General features: G+C 63.3%; 10 protein-coding genes across 10 annotated transcripts; 7 read left to right on the forward strand and 3 right to left on the reverse strand.

Annotated features, from left to right (window-relative positions):
• Positions 1-130: 130 nt before the first annotated feature.
• On the forward strand, positions 131-816 carry OSTLU_43813 (VIC family transporter: potassium ion channel; the record flags this gene model as incomplete). Its single annotated transcript, XM_001422586.1, has 2 exons — positions 131-151; positions 601-816. Coding segments are annotated over 2 exons (237 nt in total), but the record flags the coding sequence as incomplete, so codon positions are not given.
• Positions 817-2336: 1520 nt separating this feature from the next.
• On the forward strand, positions 2337-4626 carry OSTLU_29618 (predicted protein; the record flags this gene model as incomplete). Its single annotated transcript, XM_001422587.1, has 1 exon — positions 2337-4626. The coding sequence occupies one exon, from the start codon at positions 2337-2339 to the stop codon at positions 4569-4571; it is 2235 nt and encodes a 744-aa protein (XP_001422624.1). The 3' UTR covers positions 4572-4626.
• A 114-nt stretch (positions 4627-4740) lies between these two features.
• OSTLU_19151 (predicted protein) lies at positions 4741-5814 on the reverse strand (the record flags this gene model as incomplete). Its single annotated transcript, XM_001422740.1, has 1 exon — positions 4741-5814. The coding sequence occupies one exon, from the start codon at positions 5812-5814 to the stop codon at positions 4741-4743; it is 1074 nt and encodes a 357-aa protein (XP_001422777.1).
• A 235-nt stretch (positions 5815-6049) lies between these two features.
• Positions 6050-7382, forward strand: OSTLU_29620 (predicted protein). The gene has a single exon (XM_001422588.1). The coding sequence runs from the start codon at positions 6279-6281 to the stop codon at positions 7347-7349; it is 1071 nt and encodes a 356-aa protein (XP_001422625.1). The 5' UTR covers positions 6050-6278; the 3' UTR covers positions 7350-7382.
• A 544-nt stretch (positions 7383-7926) lies between these two features.
• OSTLU_4529 (predicted protein) lies at positions 7927-9180 on the reverse strand (the record flags this gene model as incomplete). The annotated part of the gene is made up of 3 exons (XM_001422741.1): positions 7927-8216; positions 8334-8926; positions 8990-9180. Coding segments are annotated over 3 exons (1074 nt in total), but the record flags the coding sequence as incomplete, so codon positions are not given.
• A 652-nt stretch (positions 9181-9832) lies between these two features.
• Positions 9833-10987, forward strand: OSTLU_19153 (predicted protein; the record flags this gene model as incomplete). Its single annotated transcript, XM_001422589.1, has 1 exon — positions 9833-10987. The coding sequence occupies one exon, from the start codon at positions 9833-9835 to the stop codon at positions 10985-10987; it is 1155 nt and encodes a 384-aa protein (XP_001422626.1).
• A 426-nt stretch (positions 10988-11413) lies between these two features.
• Positions 11414-12645, forward strand: OSTLU_29623 (predicted protein; the record flags this gene model as incomplete). The annotated part of the gene is made up of 2 exons (XM_001422590.1): positions 11414-11677; positions 11923-12645. The coding sequence occupies 2 exons, from the start codon at positions 11414-11416 to the stop codon at positions 12643-12645; spliced, it is 987 nt and encodes a 328-aa protein (XP_001422627.1).
• Positions 12646-12899: 254 nt separating this feature from the next.
• Positions 12900-14234, forward strand: OSTLU_25904 (predicted protein). Its single transcript, XM_001422591.1, has 2 exons — positions 12900-12983; positions 13159-14234. Exons 1-2 carry the CDS (start codon positions 12927-12929, stop codon positions 14125-14127), a joined length of 1026 nt encoding a protein of 341 aa, XP_001422628.1. The 5' UTR covers positions 12900-12926; the 3' UTR covers positions 14128-14234.
• A 119-nt stretch (positions 14235-14353) lies between these two features.
• On the reverse strand, positions 14354-15585 carry OSTLU_25905 (predicted protein). The gene has a single exon (XM_001422742.1). It carries the CDS (start codon positions 15563-15565, stop codon positions 14375-14377), a length of 1191 nt encoding a protein of 396 aa, XP_001422779.1. The 5' UTR covers positions 15566-15585; the 3' UTR covers positions 14354-14374.
• Positions 15586-15862: 277 nt separating this feature from the next.
• Positions 15863-16885, forward strand: OSTLU_19157 (predicted protein; the record flags this gene model as incomplete). The annotated part of the gene is made up of 1 exon (XM_001422592.1): positions 15863-16885. The coding sequence occupies one exon, from the start codon at positions 15863-15865 to the stop codon at positions 16883-16885; it is 1023 nt and encodes a 340-aa protein (XP_001422629.1).
• Between the last annotated feature and the right edge of the window lie 275 nt (positions 16886-17160).

Genomic DNA, 17160 nt, shown 5'->3' on the forward strand with positions numbered 1-17160 from the left:
TCTCCGCGTCGTCGGCGCGCGCGACGACGTCGAGGGGTTCGTTCGCGTTTCGGGCTCCACAGTACGATCGAGCATCGCGTATTCCCGCGAGGCGCGGCGGTATATTTACTCCGAACACGAACTCGCCGCGCACGACGTCGACGGGTGGTCGGTTGGACGGCGCGCGCGCGCGCGAAGCGACGACGGCGCGGCAGACGGCGGCGGACGGGACGCGCGCGACGTCGGGATCGCATCGATATGAGCGAGCGCGCGCTTCACACGTACGGCGCGCTGCTCGAAAGCCGCGCGCGCGGGGCGCTGTCGGACGCCGAGCGCGGCGCGGGCGCGCGGGCGACGACGAACGTCGCGCGTGCGCGCGCGAGCGATGCGTCGAGCGAGGACGAGGGAGACGCGGGAGGGCGAAGTCGACGGGAAGCGCTGGAGGACGCGGCGTGGCTGGAGGCGCGCGAGAGGGAGAACAAGACGTGGCGGGAACGCGCGCGCGAGGCGAGCGCGAAGGCGCGCGCGTGGTTGTACGCGAATTTATGGATCGCGTTCGCGCTGTACTTGGCGTTCGCGGTGTCGTGCCTGCAAGCGGTGAGGGACGAGCCGGGGTTCGAGACGTTCGTGGACGCGGTGTATTTCATCGCCATCACGGTGACGACGGTGGGGTACGGCGATATTTCTCCGCAGACGGACGCGGGGAAGATTTTTATGCTGTTTTTCATCATCGTCGGCATCGCGCTCGCGACGGTGGTGATTTCGAAGATCACCGACCTGATCGTCGACGCCAAGGAGCGGTCGGAGGTGAAGGCGCAGGAGGAGTTGGATCGATCGATGGAGAATGATTTACATGCGCTGAGCGGGTCGCTCGGCGCGACGATGAGCGCGGAGGACATAGCGCGGTTCAAGGAACGCGCGGCGTTGGAGCACCAGAGCGTGGCGCGTGTCCATCCCGTGCTTCGCGTGCTGCTCCATCCTCTCGGCGTCATCACCATCGTCATCCTCATCGGCGCCGCGACGTTTTGCTCGCTCGAGTCGGGCACGTCGTATCTCGACGGCGTGTGGTGGGCCGTCGTCACGTCCACGACGGTCGGATACGGCGACATCTTACCGACGAATGATTCCTCCAAAATTTTCGCCGCGTGCTACGCCTTCATCGTCGTCGGCGTCATGGGCTGGGCCGTATCGCAGATTTGCGCGTCGGCGCTCGACAGCAAGGCGCACCACGACGGCGAGTTGCGTTCCTTCAAACTCACCGCGTCCTGGCTCGCCGAGCAGAGCGGCGATAAGGGTTACGTCGACAAGTTCGATTTCATTCGCTCCATGATCATCGCTCGCGGCGTCATGAGCGCCAAGGAATTCGATAAAATCGCCGCTCGATTCTCCCAACTCGACGTCAACGGCGACGGCGCGTTGGACGTCGGCGACTTGCTCAACGTCCCGCGCGCGTGACGCGATCGGGTTCGAAAAGTCGCGCGCCCTTCGCGTCGGCGTGTAACATGATTAATACCAAGCGACCGAGCGCCGCGCCGCCTCGGCGTCCACGCTTCGCCCTCGACTGGTCCTCGCCGCGCTCCCGGGTTCGCCCGCCGGCGGGTTATATGGGCATATGTAGTCTATAATACGGTAACAGCCGCTCGACGCATAAAGCGTATCCTCGTGACGTGGCGCGTAACCGAATCCGCGATCGCGGTCGGTCGCGTATGGGTAAACAGTACGCGATTCTGGATATCGAGATGCGGGATGGATACGACACCCGCGTGTATAAGACCCATCGCGCGTCGTCTCGGCGCGGCTTCACACGCGCGCGCGACTCGGGTGCGATCGAGTCGCGATTCGTGAGACGCGTCGTCACACGCGCGAGGCCGTCACGCGCGTTTCGCGTCGAGGCGCGCGCGATCGCGCCCGAAATCGCGACGAAACGCGTCGCGGTCGCGTCGCGTCGTATCTTTGCGCGCGCGTCGAAAGCGGCGAGGCGACGACGACGCGCGACGACGACGGAATCGAAACGAACGAAACGACGCGACGCGTAAACGCATTGACGACGTTCGCGACATCCGAGATCGCGAGGGCGGACACCGGTCGAGGAGGACGGCGACGCGGGGATAATCGCCGAGGGCGAGACGCGCGCGCGGGACGCGGCGAGACGACGACGCGAAGCGATGTGGGCGCGAGCGGTGGCGGCGGGACCGCGAACGGGACGGGATGGCGAGGCGAAGGGTGAGGGGGAGAAAAAAACGACGCGCGTCGAGCGAGGCGAGGACGGGATGATGGACACGGCGATGGAGGTCGGGGACGGCGGCGACGGCGCGGGGACGACGCGAGCGAACGGCGCGCGAGAGGGAAACGCGCGGATGGTGAAGCCGAAGCCGAAGGAGCGGGGGGATCGGGAACAGCGGAATCTGAACGAACATCACGCGCGAAGGGAACAACAGCGCGCGCGGCACGATGGCGCGGTGAACGGCGCGGGCGGTGGGAAACGGGGGGGGGCGAGAGATTTGGAGGATTTGATCGCGCGCGTCGAGGACGCCGAGGACGCTGCGGCGGTGGAGCGCGTGTTGCGGCAATCCGTCTTCAAACCGGGCGCACCGGCGTACACGACCGTAATCAAGGCGTGTGGGAAAGCGTCGCAGTGGGAAAAAGCGCTCAAGGCGTACGAGATGATGACGAAGTTACACGGCGCCAAGCCGAACACGATAACGTTTTCGGCGTTGATCAACGCGCTGGGCAAGGCAAAACAGTGCGACAGGGCGTTTCAAATCTTCGACGAGATGAATGATCGAGGAATCGAGCCGAACATTTTCACTTACTCCGCACTTTTGGGCGCGTGTGCCAGGGCGAAGCAGTACCAGAGAGCGATGGACATCTTTCAAGACTTGATTGAAAATCATCGCGACGTCGAAGTCGATCGAATCACGTACGGCGCCGCGATTCAGTGTTGCGTGCAAGGTCGGCGAGCGGACAAGGCAATTGAAATTTTCGAGCGAATGCTTGCGTCTGGAATCAAGGGGAACATCATCACCTACAACGCCGTGCTGATGGCGTGCGAGAAGAGCGGCGACTCGGATGGGGCGCAGGAGATGTTTGAACGCATGAGCGCCGAGCAAGTTCCGATGGATCGCGCGACGTTTCACGCCATGATTGGCGCGTGCGATCGCGCTCGACAGCTTTCCAAAGTGATGGACTACTATCACATGATGCCAGAGCGCGGCGTTACGCCAGATGCGGGGACTGTGTCGAACGTTTTGATGGCGTGCAGTAACGCCAAGGACCCTTTAACGGCGATTAAAGTGTACCACGACGCTCGAGCGAAGTTTGACGTCCATCGCACGCCCGGCATGTTCAACAACCTCATCGGTGCGTTACACCGTGGCAAGCGATATGACTTGGTTTACGAACAGCTGTTTCACGATAGTATGACGCAAAGTGCGCTCTCGGTGTCGACGTACGTTCATCTCATGATGGCGTGCGAGCGATTCGGTAACTGGGAGAAATCTTTTCAACTTTTTGAAGAGTTCAAAAGACACTCTCCTTCGAGCGTAGATTCATACGTCTGGACGCGAGTGTTTTACGCGTGCGGACGATTTGAAAGTGACGATCCGGTATGGAAGAATGGAGCCATTCCTGGGTACACGAGTCCGACGCTCCAACGCGCGCAAGCCACGATGCGAGCGCTTTGGGCCGAGTACAAGTCGAAATTGAGCGTGTTTAAAGAAATCAGCGCGGTGGCGGCGCGAGTCAGCAGAGCTGGTAGCAATCATCCGTCGGCACAAAGTGACGTCGACGCGTCTCTCGCTTTGGCGTCGGCGAAGCATTCAGAGCTCGCGCAGACGCACGAGGCGGCGCCCGCCGCGGAGTCAGCCGTCGAACAAGAATTCGTGCAATTGATCAACGCATACAGATCCGCCGCGGCGGCGGCAGCGCGATGCTCTGATCCGAGCACGGTTCTAGATATCCTTCGCACGTGCGAGTACGACGGAATTCCACAGGATTCGGTGATTTACGGCGCTTTCGTCGCCGCGCTCGCCCTCAACGGCGACCGCGTGGGGGCGAATGAAAAGTTCAGAGAGATGTTCACGTTGGGATTACAGCCGGGCGTGGCGGTGTACGCTGCGCTCGCGCGAGCTGCTGCACGAGCGGGTGACGCTAATACCGCGCTCAGTCTCGCCGAGGATGTGAGATCCATGGTCGGAAGCTCGGTGGGCGACGGCGCCATCATCGACGCGGTGGTGGCGGCGTGCGAGGCCGGAGGGGACTGGACGCGCGGCGCGAGTTTGTTCACAATGTGGGCGGCAAATGGCGTCCAGGGGGCGAACGACGAATTGCGACGTGCAATCGCGGCGAGCAGTGGCCTCGATCCGGGGCCCACGAGACGGGGCACAAGTGTGTACAACGCTTTCCGACGCGAACCGCCGGCTGAGTCCCAAGGCGTCGCCGCCCCGCGAGATGCAAAAACGACGACGCTCACGGCGAAAGTTCAACCGTTCGTCCCGCGGGGAAGACCTTCGGTGCTGCGTGACGACGCAAAATCGAGCGAATCGAAGTCACCGCCAGATGAAGGAGAAAATCCTCCGGACGAAGCTTTGTGAATGGGCGCCGCGGCGTCTGACAACCGACGAGTCGAGTCGTTTCATTCACCGACGCACTTAGTTTTTAGCAGATTGTCAGTGTTAGAACTGAACTGAACCTAAAACAGTATCGAAGACTTGCGCGTAGTCGTTGTTCGTTAGAGTACACCGTTATTTGATTACATAAATGTCACAAGAGGCGAGCGATTTCGTCAGTCTCGAACTCGGGCGCTCGTCGAAGGCGACGTATGACGATGCCGACGATGGTGACAGCGACCACACAAAAAAGTGAAGCGCGCGACACGTCTAGGTCACGAGTGCTGACTACGATTGAAGCTTTCGAGCCCAGACGTGCGCTGACACTCGATGTCGGCGACGCTTCGCCGTTGAGCTCTCTTTGGAGCTCGGCGAGTTGTTGCTGCAAGCCGGGCATCGAAGGGTGGTCGGGCTTGCGTCTGCCGATCTTTCTGGTGAGCCGGCGAATATCCCGCTTAAGTTTAGCGGCCTGATCCGGCGTCAAAGCCGGCGGCGAGGACACGGGCTCGGACGCCGGACTCGGACTCGATGTCGGCGACGCTTCGCCGTTGAGCTCTCTTTGGAGCTCGGCGAGTTGTTGCTGCAAGCCGGGCATCGAAGGGTGGTCCGGCTTGCGTCTGCCGATCTTTCTGGTGAGCCGGCGAATATCCCGCTTAAGTTTAGCGGCCTGATCCGGCGTCAAAGCCGGCGGCGAGGACACGGGCTCGGGCGCCGGACTCGGACTCTCCACCGGAGTCGACGACGGATGTGCGTCTGGAGTCGCCGTTGGCGGCGGGTTCGGTGGCGGATTCGGCGGCGGATTCGGCGGCGGACTCGGCGGCGGCGGGTTCGGCGGCGGATTCGGCGGCGGACTCGGCGGCGGCGGACTCGGCGTCCCCCCGTTCACCGTGGACGTCACCGACGACGTCACCGTGGACGACACCGACCCCTCACCCAACGCCGCGCCGACGCCCTTCGTCCACGCCCTCGCGCCCAGCGCCCGCGTCGCCTCTCCCCATCGCTCGATCGCGCCTCCTTCACCCGTTCCGCACGTCCCGATCGCGAGCGCCAAGCACGCGCACGCCCCCGCCGCGCGCCACCGTCTCGCGCGCGTCGTCCCTCGCCTCCGCGCGTCGTCCCTCGCGTCGTCGCTCGCGCTTCCGCGCGACGTCCGCGTCGCCCCGTACGTCCCTCGCGTCGTCGTCGCGTCGTCCTCGCTCGCGCGCGCGCGTCCCGTCGCGCGCGTCATCCCTCGCGCGTCCCGCGCGTCCCGCGCGTCCCGCGAACGCGTCGTCCCGAAGTCGTCCCGAACGCGCGCGCGGTCGGCGTCGAGCGGCGGCGCGACGGCGGTCGGGGTCGGCGTCGCGCGCGCCCGGCGCGACGCGCGCGCGGCGCCGTGACGGGGTCTAAGCGTTAGACGCAACTCCAATTCGTAGCCCGCGCGCGTGTATTTCGTAACACCATACACCGATCGGCACATCGCGCGGCGACGGCGTCCGACGCGCGTTCGCGACGATGGCGAGCGAGCGCGAGGGATTGTTGCGAACGAACGAACGCGCGACGACGACGACGGCGAACGCGCGCGACGACGACGAGGACGCGGCGACGCGCGCGGCGTGGACGAGGACGCGCGACGACGAGGATGGCGACGAGGGTGTTACGCGCGCGAGGGCGAGGACGCGGACGCGCGCGTCGCGCGCGCGGGCGTTCGGGATGGCGTTCGTCGCGTTGTGCGCGCTCGTGGGGGGGCTAGCGCTCGTGAAAGCGGAACGAGCGCGCGGGGCGGGGAGGATCGATCGCGCCGCGCTCGGCGGCGCGGCGAGGGCGCAAAACGCGCCCGGACACGTGCCGGGATTGGCCGAACACGTCGAGAGCGTGACGCGGAGCACGAAGTTTCGGGCGATTACGTTCTGTAATAAGTCGTATTGGACGTTCGCGCACGCCTTGCTGGAGTCGATGAAGGCTGTGGCGCCGTCCATCGTGGACTTTTGGACAGTCATCGTTCCGGACGAGGCGACGAAGGAGTTCATCGAAAAGGAAACGGCGGGGGCGGGGCACAAGATTGACGTCTACGTCGACGATGACTTACGCAAGCAAGTCGCGAAGTTTGCCGAAGCGAGCAAAGAAGAGCTCAAGTCGATGCTGTCGTGGCGGCGCGTGCACGCGGTGCAAACGCTCGTGGACAACGACTACACGGTGATGTTCCTCGAGCCCGACGCGGTGATGCAAAAGAACCCTTTGCAGCTCATCCACGACCAGCTCACGACGAACGATCTCGTGCTCGGGGCGGACTACGGCTTAGGGACGACGGCGCGCAAGCACGCGAACACAAAGGTGATCGTGGCCAAGCCTTCCGTGCAAGGGAAGAAGCTGCTCAACGTCTGGCAGCGCGCCGAACAGACGTACTCGGGCGATAAGGCGGAGGTTGGGTTCCTTCTTAACGACGTCATCCCGCACATCGACGCCCTGACGGCAAAGATACAAATCCTGGACCAGACCGTCGTCGGAAACTACCTCACCCACCACGAAAAAGCCGGGCAAGCCATCGTCACGGGGATGGGTTGCGACAACGTCGATTTCAAAATAAACTTTATGGCGCAGTTGTTGCGACACGTCCAACCGGACGATCCGAACGCCCCGAAGAGCGCGATAGATTACGAAGGCGTCTCCGCGGGATGCGACTACGCGGGCCGAGAGAAAGTCTTCAAAATTTCGAACGAGTTCGCAAAGAAGAAGATGGCGGCAAAGTTGGGATCGAACAAGGCGACTTCGAGCGATGAGTAAACGACAGAGAGTACGCACGCGCGCGACGGTCTCGGCTTAGATTTTTGTATAATTCCTACAACGGTCATCAAAACTAACGTCTCGGTCGAACTCGCCGCCCATCGTTCGCTTCATCGTCGACAGCTCCATCGTCGAGCGCGCGGCGGTCGACGGCGGCGCGATCCTCACCGCCGCCGCCGCCGGGTGTGCTGAGAAGTTCTTGCGTGGGGGGTATCGTCAAATCGGCTTGCGAGATCATCGCCGCCATCGCATCTTGCTCAGCGATGCCGCCGTCGTGTGGCATCGCGTCCAAAACCGCGGCAGATGTGGGCGGCGCGAGGCGCTGCACGCGAGAGGCGAGAAAATTGCTGAACGCGCTCATCGCCGGCAGCGTCGCAAGGTTCGCCGCCATGTCTGTCCCCGCATTCGCCAGATTCGGCAGTGTGAGAACGCCCTGTGTACCATCTACGTTTCGAGCCGCCGCCGCCGCCACCGCTGCCGCGGTCGCCCCGGGGGGGGCGTGCATGGAGACTCCGGCGCCGTCTTGCGCGGGCACGGGCGCGCTCGGGAACACTTCAGCCTTCGGACGCAGAGCGCGCATTTCTGCGACAGAGCTTAATATTTCGCCAGCCAAGTGCGGACATGAAATGTTCATAGCTTCGTAGCCCTCCGTCGACATGACGTCGCTCAGGTTGGCGGCGATGAAGCTCATGCACGCGCGCTTGAGCGCGTCGGCGTGGTTCAACTCGGCGAGCATGAGAGTGTTCGCTACGGTGTCAACGTCCACGGATTCGCACAAACGTGCCTCGCACATCGCGCGAAGTCTGCTCAAGTCAAATCTATCCGCGGCGACGAGCAAGTGTTGCGTCATTGGAACGTCCAAGTTGACTTCGTCCGAAGCCCGACCCGTCGCTCGCGGACCCACCAACGCGCCAGTCGCGTCGATTTCGCCGTCGGCATCCCCCCTGTGCGCGCCACCCAGCAGGGCGTGCGCGCCGTCATCACTGACGCCCGAGCCTTCGCGCGGGATTTCGTCTGCGTACACGAAGTGCAACAACAAACGAAACACGCTCGGCTTTATGTCGAGAAGCGTGCACACGCCCTCGCGTCCTTCGCGCATGGCGGCTCCTGTGCGGAGCATGGCGGCGAACACGCTCGAGCGTGACGACAAGATGAGTTTATGCGCTCTAAACTTTTCGCCCTCGACGTCGAAGGTGCAGTCGAAATCAGAGTCCGGGTCGTGCAGTAATCGAACGAGGTGTTTTCCGATCGTCGGATACGAGGGCACGTTGACGCTCGCCGCCGGCAGCAACTTCATGTTCTTGTTCAGCGCCCCACCGCTGGTGACGACAAGCTCTATCTCGTATCGTATCACGACGACATCGTTCAGCAGATACCCCGTCCCCGATCCCTCCAAAACCGACCTGCGGACGAATTTACGATAGCCGTGACAGTTGCGCGCTTGCGGGTCTTGCCTCGCGCACGAAATTTTGACCGCCCCTTGCTCGCGCTGTCGCCCTTTCGTGATGTGTCGCCCGTTCCCACTTTGATCTACCAGGGTAAATCTGTGAAACGCCCGCACGACGCGTCCTTGTCCGCTTTGCACCACCCCCAACGGCCTCGGCCCTTCGCCGATGAGGGCGACGAAGAGCGCCGCGTACGGATCGTCTTGCGGCGCGCTCGGCGCGTTCCCATCGCTCATCGAGCGCTTACCGTCTGGATAAAACAACAGCACCCATTCGTGTCCGCCCACCATGAACCGATCGCTCGCGATCGGTTCACCGTCGCCCAATCCCTTCAACAAGCTGTACCCGCTTATCGTGTGTTCGTGGCGCCCGATGACCGTCGTCGTCGACGTTCGCGACGCCGCGGACACGCCCGCCGGCGTCGTCGTCGCCGGACACGCCGCACTCGCCCCGATCGCCGTCGTCGCCGTCGTCGCCATCGCGCGCGCGTTCCATCGTTCGTGTCGCTCCGGCGTCGAATCCGCCGGTCGTCGCGCCGCGTGCGTCGCGTCGCGCGCGTCGCCCGGCGCGCGCGCGCGCGCGCGGGGCGTCGTCGACGGCGTCGCGCGCGGATCCATCGCGTCGGATCGCGATCGGGTCGGGTCGGGTCGCGCGTCTCGAAGTCGCGCTCGCTCGGCGCGCGTCTCGATTCGCGTCTCGCGCGGGATGGATGCGACGCGCGTCGCCGCACTCGTCGTCGACGGAGCCCGACACCGCGTCGCGTCGCGTTGCGTCGCGTCGCGTCGCGCGCGCGGGATGCGCGGGGCGTCCGCGACGCCGTTTCGCGCGACGCGCGCGCGCGTCGACGCGCGCCCGCGACGCGTCGGAGGAGGAGGACGACGAACGACGACGACGACGACGACGACGACGCGAGCGTTCCTGCGCGGTGTGTTCGGCGGTGGGAAACGAGGAAAGCGCGACGTCGTCGACGCGGATGAGGTGCGAAAGAACGAACGCGAGTGCGTGCTGCAAACGTACGGCCGAGGCGAGACTGAGGTGATGGTTCGGGGAAAGGGTTGCGCGCTGTTCGACGCGAGCGGGAAGGAGTTTTTAGATTTCACGAGCGGGATCGCGGTGAATTGCCTCGGACACGCGGATGAAGGCGTGGCGCGAGTGATCGCCGAACAAGCGCGCACGCTGACGCACACGTCGAACTTGTATCACACCGAACCGGGGGCGACGCTCGCGAGAAAGCTCACGGCGACGTCGTTCGCCGACAGAGTCTTCTTTTGCAACTCGGGAACGGAGGCGAACGAGGGGGCGTTGAAATTCGCGAGAAAGTACGCCAAAACGCGCGCGCAGGCGCTGGGGAAAAACGCCGGCGACGCGGCGTGGGAGACGGTGAGTTTTGAAAACGGTTTTCACGGCCGAACGTTCGGCGCGCTTTCGCTGACGTGGAAGGAGGGCTACCGCGCGCCGTTCGCCCCGGGACTTCCGGGGAACACGTTCACGCCGTACGGTGACTTGGAAAAAGCGCGTCAAGTGATCGTCAAAGGTCGCACGTGCGCCGTGTTCGTCGAGCCGGTGCAAGGCGAAGGTGGCATTTACCCCGCCGACGCCGAGTTCTTGCGAGGCTTGCGAGCGATTTGCGACGAAGCCGACGCCTTGCTCGTGTACGACGAGGTGCAGTGCGGCTTGGGACGAACGGGTAAACTCTGGGGCCATCAACTTATTAAAGACGCCGAGCCGGATATGATGTCGGTGGCGAAACCGCTGGCGAACGGCTTGCCCATCGGCGCCGTGCTGATGAAAGAAAAAGTCGCCGCCGTCATGGCCGCGGGCGACCACGGATCGACGTTCGCGGGCGGGCCTTTGGTGTGCGCCGTGGCGAACGAGGTCTTCGACCGGGTGAGTGATCCCGCCTTCTTAGCCAACGTCACCGAACGCGGGAACGAGTTGAAGTCGTCGCTCACCGAAAAGCTCGCCGGTCACCCGCGTCTTCGCGAGGTTCGCGGCGCGGGCTTGCTCGTCGGCGTGCAATTCGACTGCCCCACCGCCCCGCTCGTCGCGGCGTGTCGCGCGCGCGGTCTGTTGACCATCACCGCTGGTAAGGGTGACATCTTGCGTCTCGTCCCTCCGCTCATCGTCTCGAGCGCGCAGGTGCAAAAGGCCACCGACATCGTCAAGGAGTGCGCGTTCGAAGCCTTGCGGTGATTCGCCTGTTTTTGTTCCGCCCCCGAGATGCGAACGGACACACCGCCCTCGGTCGGTCGCCCGGCGCGTGGGGTTCGGCATTTTCACTTTCGTGTTCGCGTCGATGCGACCACACGGCGTACGTTTCCTTCTTAATACGCATAAATCACCCACTCGCGTCGGCGCCGTATTGAACGCGCGGACCGCGCGAACGCGTCGTCGCGCGCGTCGTCGTCCGTCGTCGCGCGCGCATTGGCGTTGACGCCGCACACGCGCGCGAGGACGACGCGCCGCGCGCGCTCGCGGTCGTGACGACGGCGCATCGAGGACGCGCCGACGACGACGCGAAATATTTCGACGCACCGCGTCGCGGCGTGAACATGGAGGTGCGCGACGCGCGACGCGTTCGACGGACGCCCTAGAGCGTTGGGATAACATCGGCGCGGCATGAGACCTAGCGCGCGCGGCGACGGCGGACTGACGACGCGCGCGCGAGCGACGACGGCGCGCGAACGCTCTCAGGGAGCGAAGGCGCAATTACCCAAAGAGTTATCATGGATCCCCGATCTCGTGCACGGCGCGTTCTTCGCGCCGTGCGACGTGCACAGCACGGGGAGCAAAGGCGAGCAAGTCAATTTGTTCTCGTTATCGTCACGACGCTCGATGTGTCCGGCGTGCGCGGCGGAGCGCGACGTGTTCGACACGATACAGGTGCGACGCGCGACGCGAGCGATTTTTATTTCAAGCGTCGGGCCCGCGGCGCGGACGACGGCGCCGAGGCGCGGCGCGCGCGCGGACGACGCGACTCGGGGCTTTGAATCGAGCGAAATGCGGGAAAAGCTCGCGGCCTCAGCTGTCTTTCGCGCGGCGCTTTTAGGGTTTAGGGTTTGGGCGCGTTCGCGCGGAGGCGACGTACGACTGACGCGCGCGACGAATCGTCTCGCTCGAAACGCTAGATTCGAAGGAGTTCGTATCATAACGTCGTGCGCGTGCAAGACGTGTGTAAGCTCATGGACGTGACGGGTATACAGACGTACATCATCAACTCGGCGCGCGTCGTGTTTTTAAACGAACGCCCGCACCCGCGGTCGACGAATAAAAAAGACGGGGAAAAGCTGATGAATCATTCGTCGTCGAGCGGGCGCGGCGCGGGGAGTGGCGAACGATATCGCGCGGGCGCGGGCGCGCAGGCGCAAATGCACTCGGAGTGTTCGTATTGCGCGCGCATTCTTCAGAGCGACAACAACAAGTATTGCTCGATTTCGTGCAAGATGAACGGCGGCGAAGATATGAGCGCCAAGGGCGGGATAGACATGTCGTACGCGGAGGAAACGATCAAGCCGACGCCGCGGAAGAGTACGCAGGCCAAAAATGCCGCCAAGGCTGAGAAGGCGAATAGCGACCGACGGTCACCGGCTCGAAACAAGTCACCCGCGAGCGACACTAGCACCAAGCGCGCTCGCGGCTATTCGCCCGTCTCGGTGAAGAGCGAAGACGAATACTCGCCCTCGAGCGAAGGCGCGACGCCGATGCGAGCGGTGGCGGCGGCGACGACTGGGAAACGTAAATATAGCTCAAAGGATCGAAACGGCGACGCGCCGGTGACGCCGACGCTTCTCATCGTCACGCCCGCGGTGCCGCATCGGCGCAAGAGTAAGCCGAAAAAATCGCCTCACTGACGCAGCCGACGGACGAGTCTCCGCGCGCGCGACGCGATGTACATCACGTAAGATACGACCATTCTTCTCGAATCATTATTTACGACCGACGACGATCCATTTGCAGTGTGACATCAACGATTGAAGAAAACTTCGCGCGGCGCCGCGAGCGATGGATTTCACCCTTCGCCAGTTCGCGTGTTCGGGCCCTGCCAGTCGCGTCGCTCGGCACCGACCCGTCGACGTGACTTTTCGCTGCGCGACGACGACGACGACGGGAACGCGTCCGCGGCGACTTCGGCATGTTCAAGGATGAGAAGCGCACGCAGTACTCACCGCTCATGACGCGCGAGGAACAGGTGCGTCGTCGCGCGCGTCGCGCGCGCGCCCGCGCCATCCGCCGGATTGGCGCCCCTTCGCAATCACGACCGAGCGCGCGCGAACGCTGTCGCGCGCGTCGAGCGCGCGAACGCGCCGTAGACGATGAAGACGAACGATGCGGAGACTGACGGATGACGACGCGCGCGCACAAAGGCCGAGGCCGTGAACGACATGGAGGACGCGATCGACGAAGCGCCGGCGGCGCGTAGACGACACGTCGGGAGTTCGTCGTCGACGTACACGGCGTACGATAACCCCATGACGTCGTCGGCGAATGTGGATGATGATTTCGAAAGCGTGCCACTCAGGGGCGCGGGACGGTCGCTGGCACAGCGCGCGCAAGCGCACCTGAAGTCGCTGAAGAAGACGCTGAAGGACGCCTTCAAGGACGCCGGTTCGGCGTCGCGGACGCCGGCGCCGACGTCGACGTACGGGAACGAGACGTACGTGGACGACGCCTCGTTTGTCGGATCACCACCCGCGGGTCAGATGCTCTCGCGTCACCACGCGCGCGCGAGATCCGTGGATTTACGACACGTGCTCGGCGACTTGGACGACACGCTCGAAGGCGCTCACACGGCGGCGACGCTTTTGCGCGAGCTTCGCGATTCGGGTGGAGACCCAGATGCGGATGCGGCGACGAACGACGCGTTAGACTTGGAGTTGAGCGACGTGTGCGAGGCCCATCGCGCGCATCTCACGCAAGTGGCGGAGATGACGGATAGCGCGGTGAGTTTAAGCGAGGAGCAACTCGGGAAGCTGCTTTTCACGCTCGAGGAACTGAACGCGGCGGTGCTCTCGATTCGTTCGGACGGTCGTCCGAAAACGTCGACTACGATGCCAGATCCAGACTCCTCATGCGCCGCCGTACCTCCGAGCGGCCCCCCGTCGCTCGGAACGAGTCGAATCGAGTGCGCGACGACGGAAGAGGAAGAGGCGGCGATGATCGCCCAAGCCATCGCGGCGAGTCTCTCCGTCTCCCAACAGTCGGACGTCGAGAAATCAGCCGAAGACGCGCTTCCGCCGCCACTTCCAGCGCCCGCGGAAACGGCTTCGACTGCGGCGGCGCCGCCTAGGAAACAAACTACCGAAGAGCTGCTCGCGAATCTCATCGACATCTGATTCGCGCTCGAGAAACCGCGTCTTCTTGCACTTTCGTTTAGCGCGGGAACCCCTATTTCCCGCTTGTTCATCTTCACTCAACGCAATTTAATCCAAAGATTTGACTAATCAGTACTACATTCTTGCACCGCCACCTAGATTTCTATTTTTTCGTTCGGTATCGTTTCGCGCACGCATACGTGGGCGAATCGTTTTGCATTCCTACATCTTCCAAATTCAGTTTCACCGCTACGTTCTATCCGCTACGTCAATTCGTTGGTTTCGCGAGCCTCGCTCGCGCGGCGTCGACGGCGACGTCGTACGGGAGATACGCGACGTTATACTCGATCGTGTGCCCTCCGTCGACGCACGAACCTCGCGCACTCTCGGCGTCGAGCATGAATGGTAGTTCGATGCGTTCGGAGGGTAATCCCGTGACGTCCACAGTCAACGCTTCACGAACGACGTGGACGCCGACATCGCGAGCGCTTTTGCCTCGCGGCACGCCTACGCGAAGCTTTACGGATGTCACCGGCCGCCCGAGAAATTCGATGGAGTGATCGATCCCGCTTCGTATCTCCGCACGTGACACGCTCGGCGTGTTCTGAACAACCGTTCGCGTCTCAACCAGGGAAGGACGCGTCTCCGCGAGAAGTCGCAGCGGCGGAGGCGGGTCGGCGCCGATGAACTTTCGCGCCGGCAATCTATATTCGGTATCGAGCGCTATCCCGTACGTTTCTCGGCATCGTCGCAAACTTAGCTCTGCGATGAGTCGCTTCAGCGGCTTGTAGACCTCCGCGTGACGCAGGACGACGTCGTTGAAGGCGACGTCGAACACCGTGCACGGATTCGCGTTAGAGTCGACGTCCGCGCGCGCCCGTCCTTCGCGCAGAGGGAACACCAAAGCGTCGTCGTCTCCGTCTCGAACGGAGTGCTTTTTGTGCTCGAGCGCGGCGATGACGCGCTTAGGCATTAGCCCCCGACGCCACTCGTCGTTGCCCGCGGCGGGCGCCGCGACGTCGTGGCTCGCGCACACGTTGACGAACACCTTCATCCCACTCGCATCCCTCGTCTTCACCACGAATGCCGGCGTGAGCGCGATAGTGTTTCTCACGGTCGTCCGAGCGTCGATCGTCGCGTCGGCAAACTCTCTCAGTTTCCCAGCGGCTGCCTGGCGCAACAAGCTCGCCGTCTCGCGCAGCGCGTCCTCGACGTCGCCGCCGTCGTCCTCCGTCGTCAACGCCCGCACCATCTCCGCAATCAACGCTCGTAACCCAGCAAGCCCGCCCTCGTCGTCGCCTTCGAGCAGCGCCGTGAGCGCGCGCACGTCGAAGGACTCGTCGTCTTCGTCGACACCGACGCCGAAACGTCGTGCGTCGGCGCGATAGTCGTCGACGTACGACGTGAACGCGCGCGCGATGCGTTCGGTGTCACTTCGCGCGTCCCGTTCGCTCGTCATCGCGCGCGCGGCGCCCGAACGCGACCAAGTGACGCGATGCGCGTCGCCGCACTCGTGAAAGACAGTGACGGGATGGATGCGATGCGCGTCGGAACGTCAGAACGCGACGCGCCGAGCGCGGCGGCGACGCCGAGACGCGCCGAGCGCCGCCCGCGGCGACGACGACGCTCGCGGTGACGACGACTTCGCGCGTTGATCGACGACTCGCGCGCATACGACGCGCTTCGACTCCATCGCGTCGGTCGCCCCGCGGCCGTTGGCGCGTCGTCGCGACGTTCGCTCGCGTTGACGCGGACGATGATGACGCGCGCGCGCGGCGAACGGCGCGGCGCGAAGATGATGGCGCTCATCGTCGCGTCGTTGGCGACGCTCGTTCGAGGAGATGAGTACAGCGTGAACATTGAACGCGCCATCGTCAACTCGAAGGGCTTGCAAGCCGTCGGCGCGCTCGACGCGCTTTCGGCGCGACTTTTGGAAGCGTTGTGCGAGAGCGACGAGACTTCGTGCGAAGCATACGAAACGACGAGGAAAAGCTTATGGTTGACTTTCGGGAACGACTACATCTGTCAGGTGGGGAGCGACGCAGACGCGACGTGGAACGCCATCGACACGACGTCGACGCAGGGCGGTATCGCCGTTTTGTTGTCAAAGTGCTCGCGCGCCTGGTTGGGCGATCTCGAGCAAGCGGTGTTAAATCTAGCGCCGCGGTTTTTAGCGCAAGCGTCGTTGCAACGCGCGGACGTCGCCGCCGTGATCGCTGCGAACGACGCGGCGGCGGGACGCGCGGCGACGCAGGCGGGCGACAACTTAGACGACCTGCATCCGAGCTACATAGCAAACTTGGCTCCGATCGCGACAGAGTTAACGTCGTTCAGTGAATCGCGACCTGTAGTCGTGACCGCGACGGCGACGGCGGACGAGAGTACGTACTACTCGGGTTTCAGCACCGACGTCAAGTCTGCGATAGCCGCATCGCGAGCACGCGGCGCGAAGAGCGTCGCCGGTTCCACGGAGGCGTTTCCGGATGCCTACGTGAAACGCGTTGAAACGGCGCAGGTTTCGCTGGACTTATATCGTGGAAGGTATCTCGAGCATCCATACGCGAAGGCGCACTACGACAAAGCGATCAAGTGCGCCGGGCAGTCGACGAACGACGCGCTGTGCTACAACCGCGTTGTACCCGAGATCGGTTACACGCACAGCGCGGACGGAACGAGACTGCTCTCGTCGTACGGTGAACCACTCGCGACAAACTTTGTTGATTATAACCAGCCCGCAACGTACGTCGCGGGCGTGCGGCTATCCTCGCAAACGCGTTGAGACGCGCGTCGCGCGTTTGTGTGAAACACAAAGGGATCGAAAATAAACGAATTGATTCCAAAAAATGTAAGATATCGAATGAATAGCTATCCCCGCGTCGTCGCCGTCGCCGTCGTCGTCGTCCCTTTGTGTCTCCGCGCCGTCGTCGGTTTAGGGTTTAGGGTTTAGGGTTTAGGGTTTAGGGTTTAGGGTTTAGGGTTTAGGGTTTAGGGTTTAGGGTTTAGGGTTTAGGGTTTAGGGTTTAGGGTTTAGGGTTTAGGGTTTAGGGTTTAGGG

Source organism: Ostreococcus lucimarinus, chromosome 20 (genome assembly GCF_000092065.1).
Source record: "Ostreococcus lucimarinus CCE9901 chromosome 20, complete sequence".
Taxonomy (NCBI): domain Eukaryota; kingdom Viridiplantae; phylum Chlorophyta; class Mamiellophyceae; order Mamiellales; family Bathycoccaceae; genus Ostreococcus; species Ostreococcus sp. 'lucimarinus'.

Bases quoted from the DNA above. Each gene is read 5' to 3' on its own strand.
- OSTLU_29620 (XM_001422588.1), top strand. From the start codon at position 6,279: ATGGCGTTCGTCGCGTTGTGCGCGCTCGTGGGGGGGCTAGCGCTCGTG.
- OSTLU_25904 (XM_001422591.1), top strand. From the start codon at position 12,927: ATGTTCAAGGATGAGAAGCGCACGCAGTACTCACCGCTCATGACGCGC. The intron at 12,984-13,158 runs GTGCGTCGTCGC...GCGCGCACAAAG, and splicing joins TCATGACGCGCGAGGAACAG to GCCGAGGCCGTGAACGACAT.
- OSTLU_25905 (XM_001422742.1), bottom strand. From the start codon at position 15,565: ATGACGAGCGAACGGGACGCGCGAAGTGACACCGAACGCATCGCGCGC.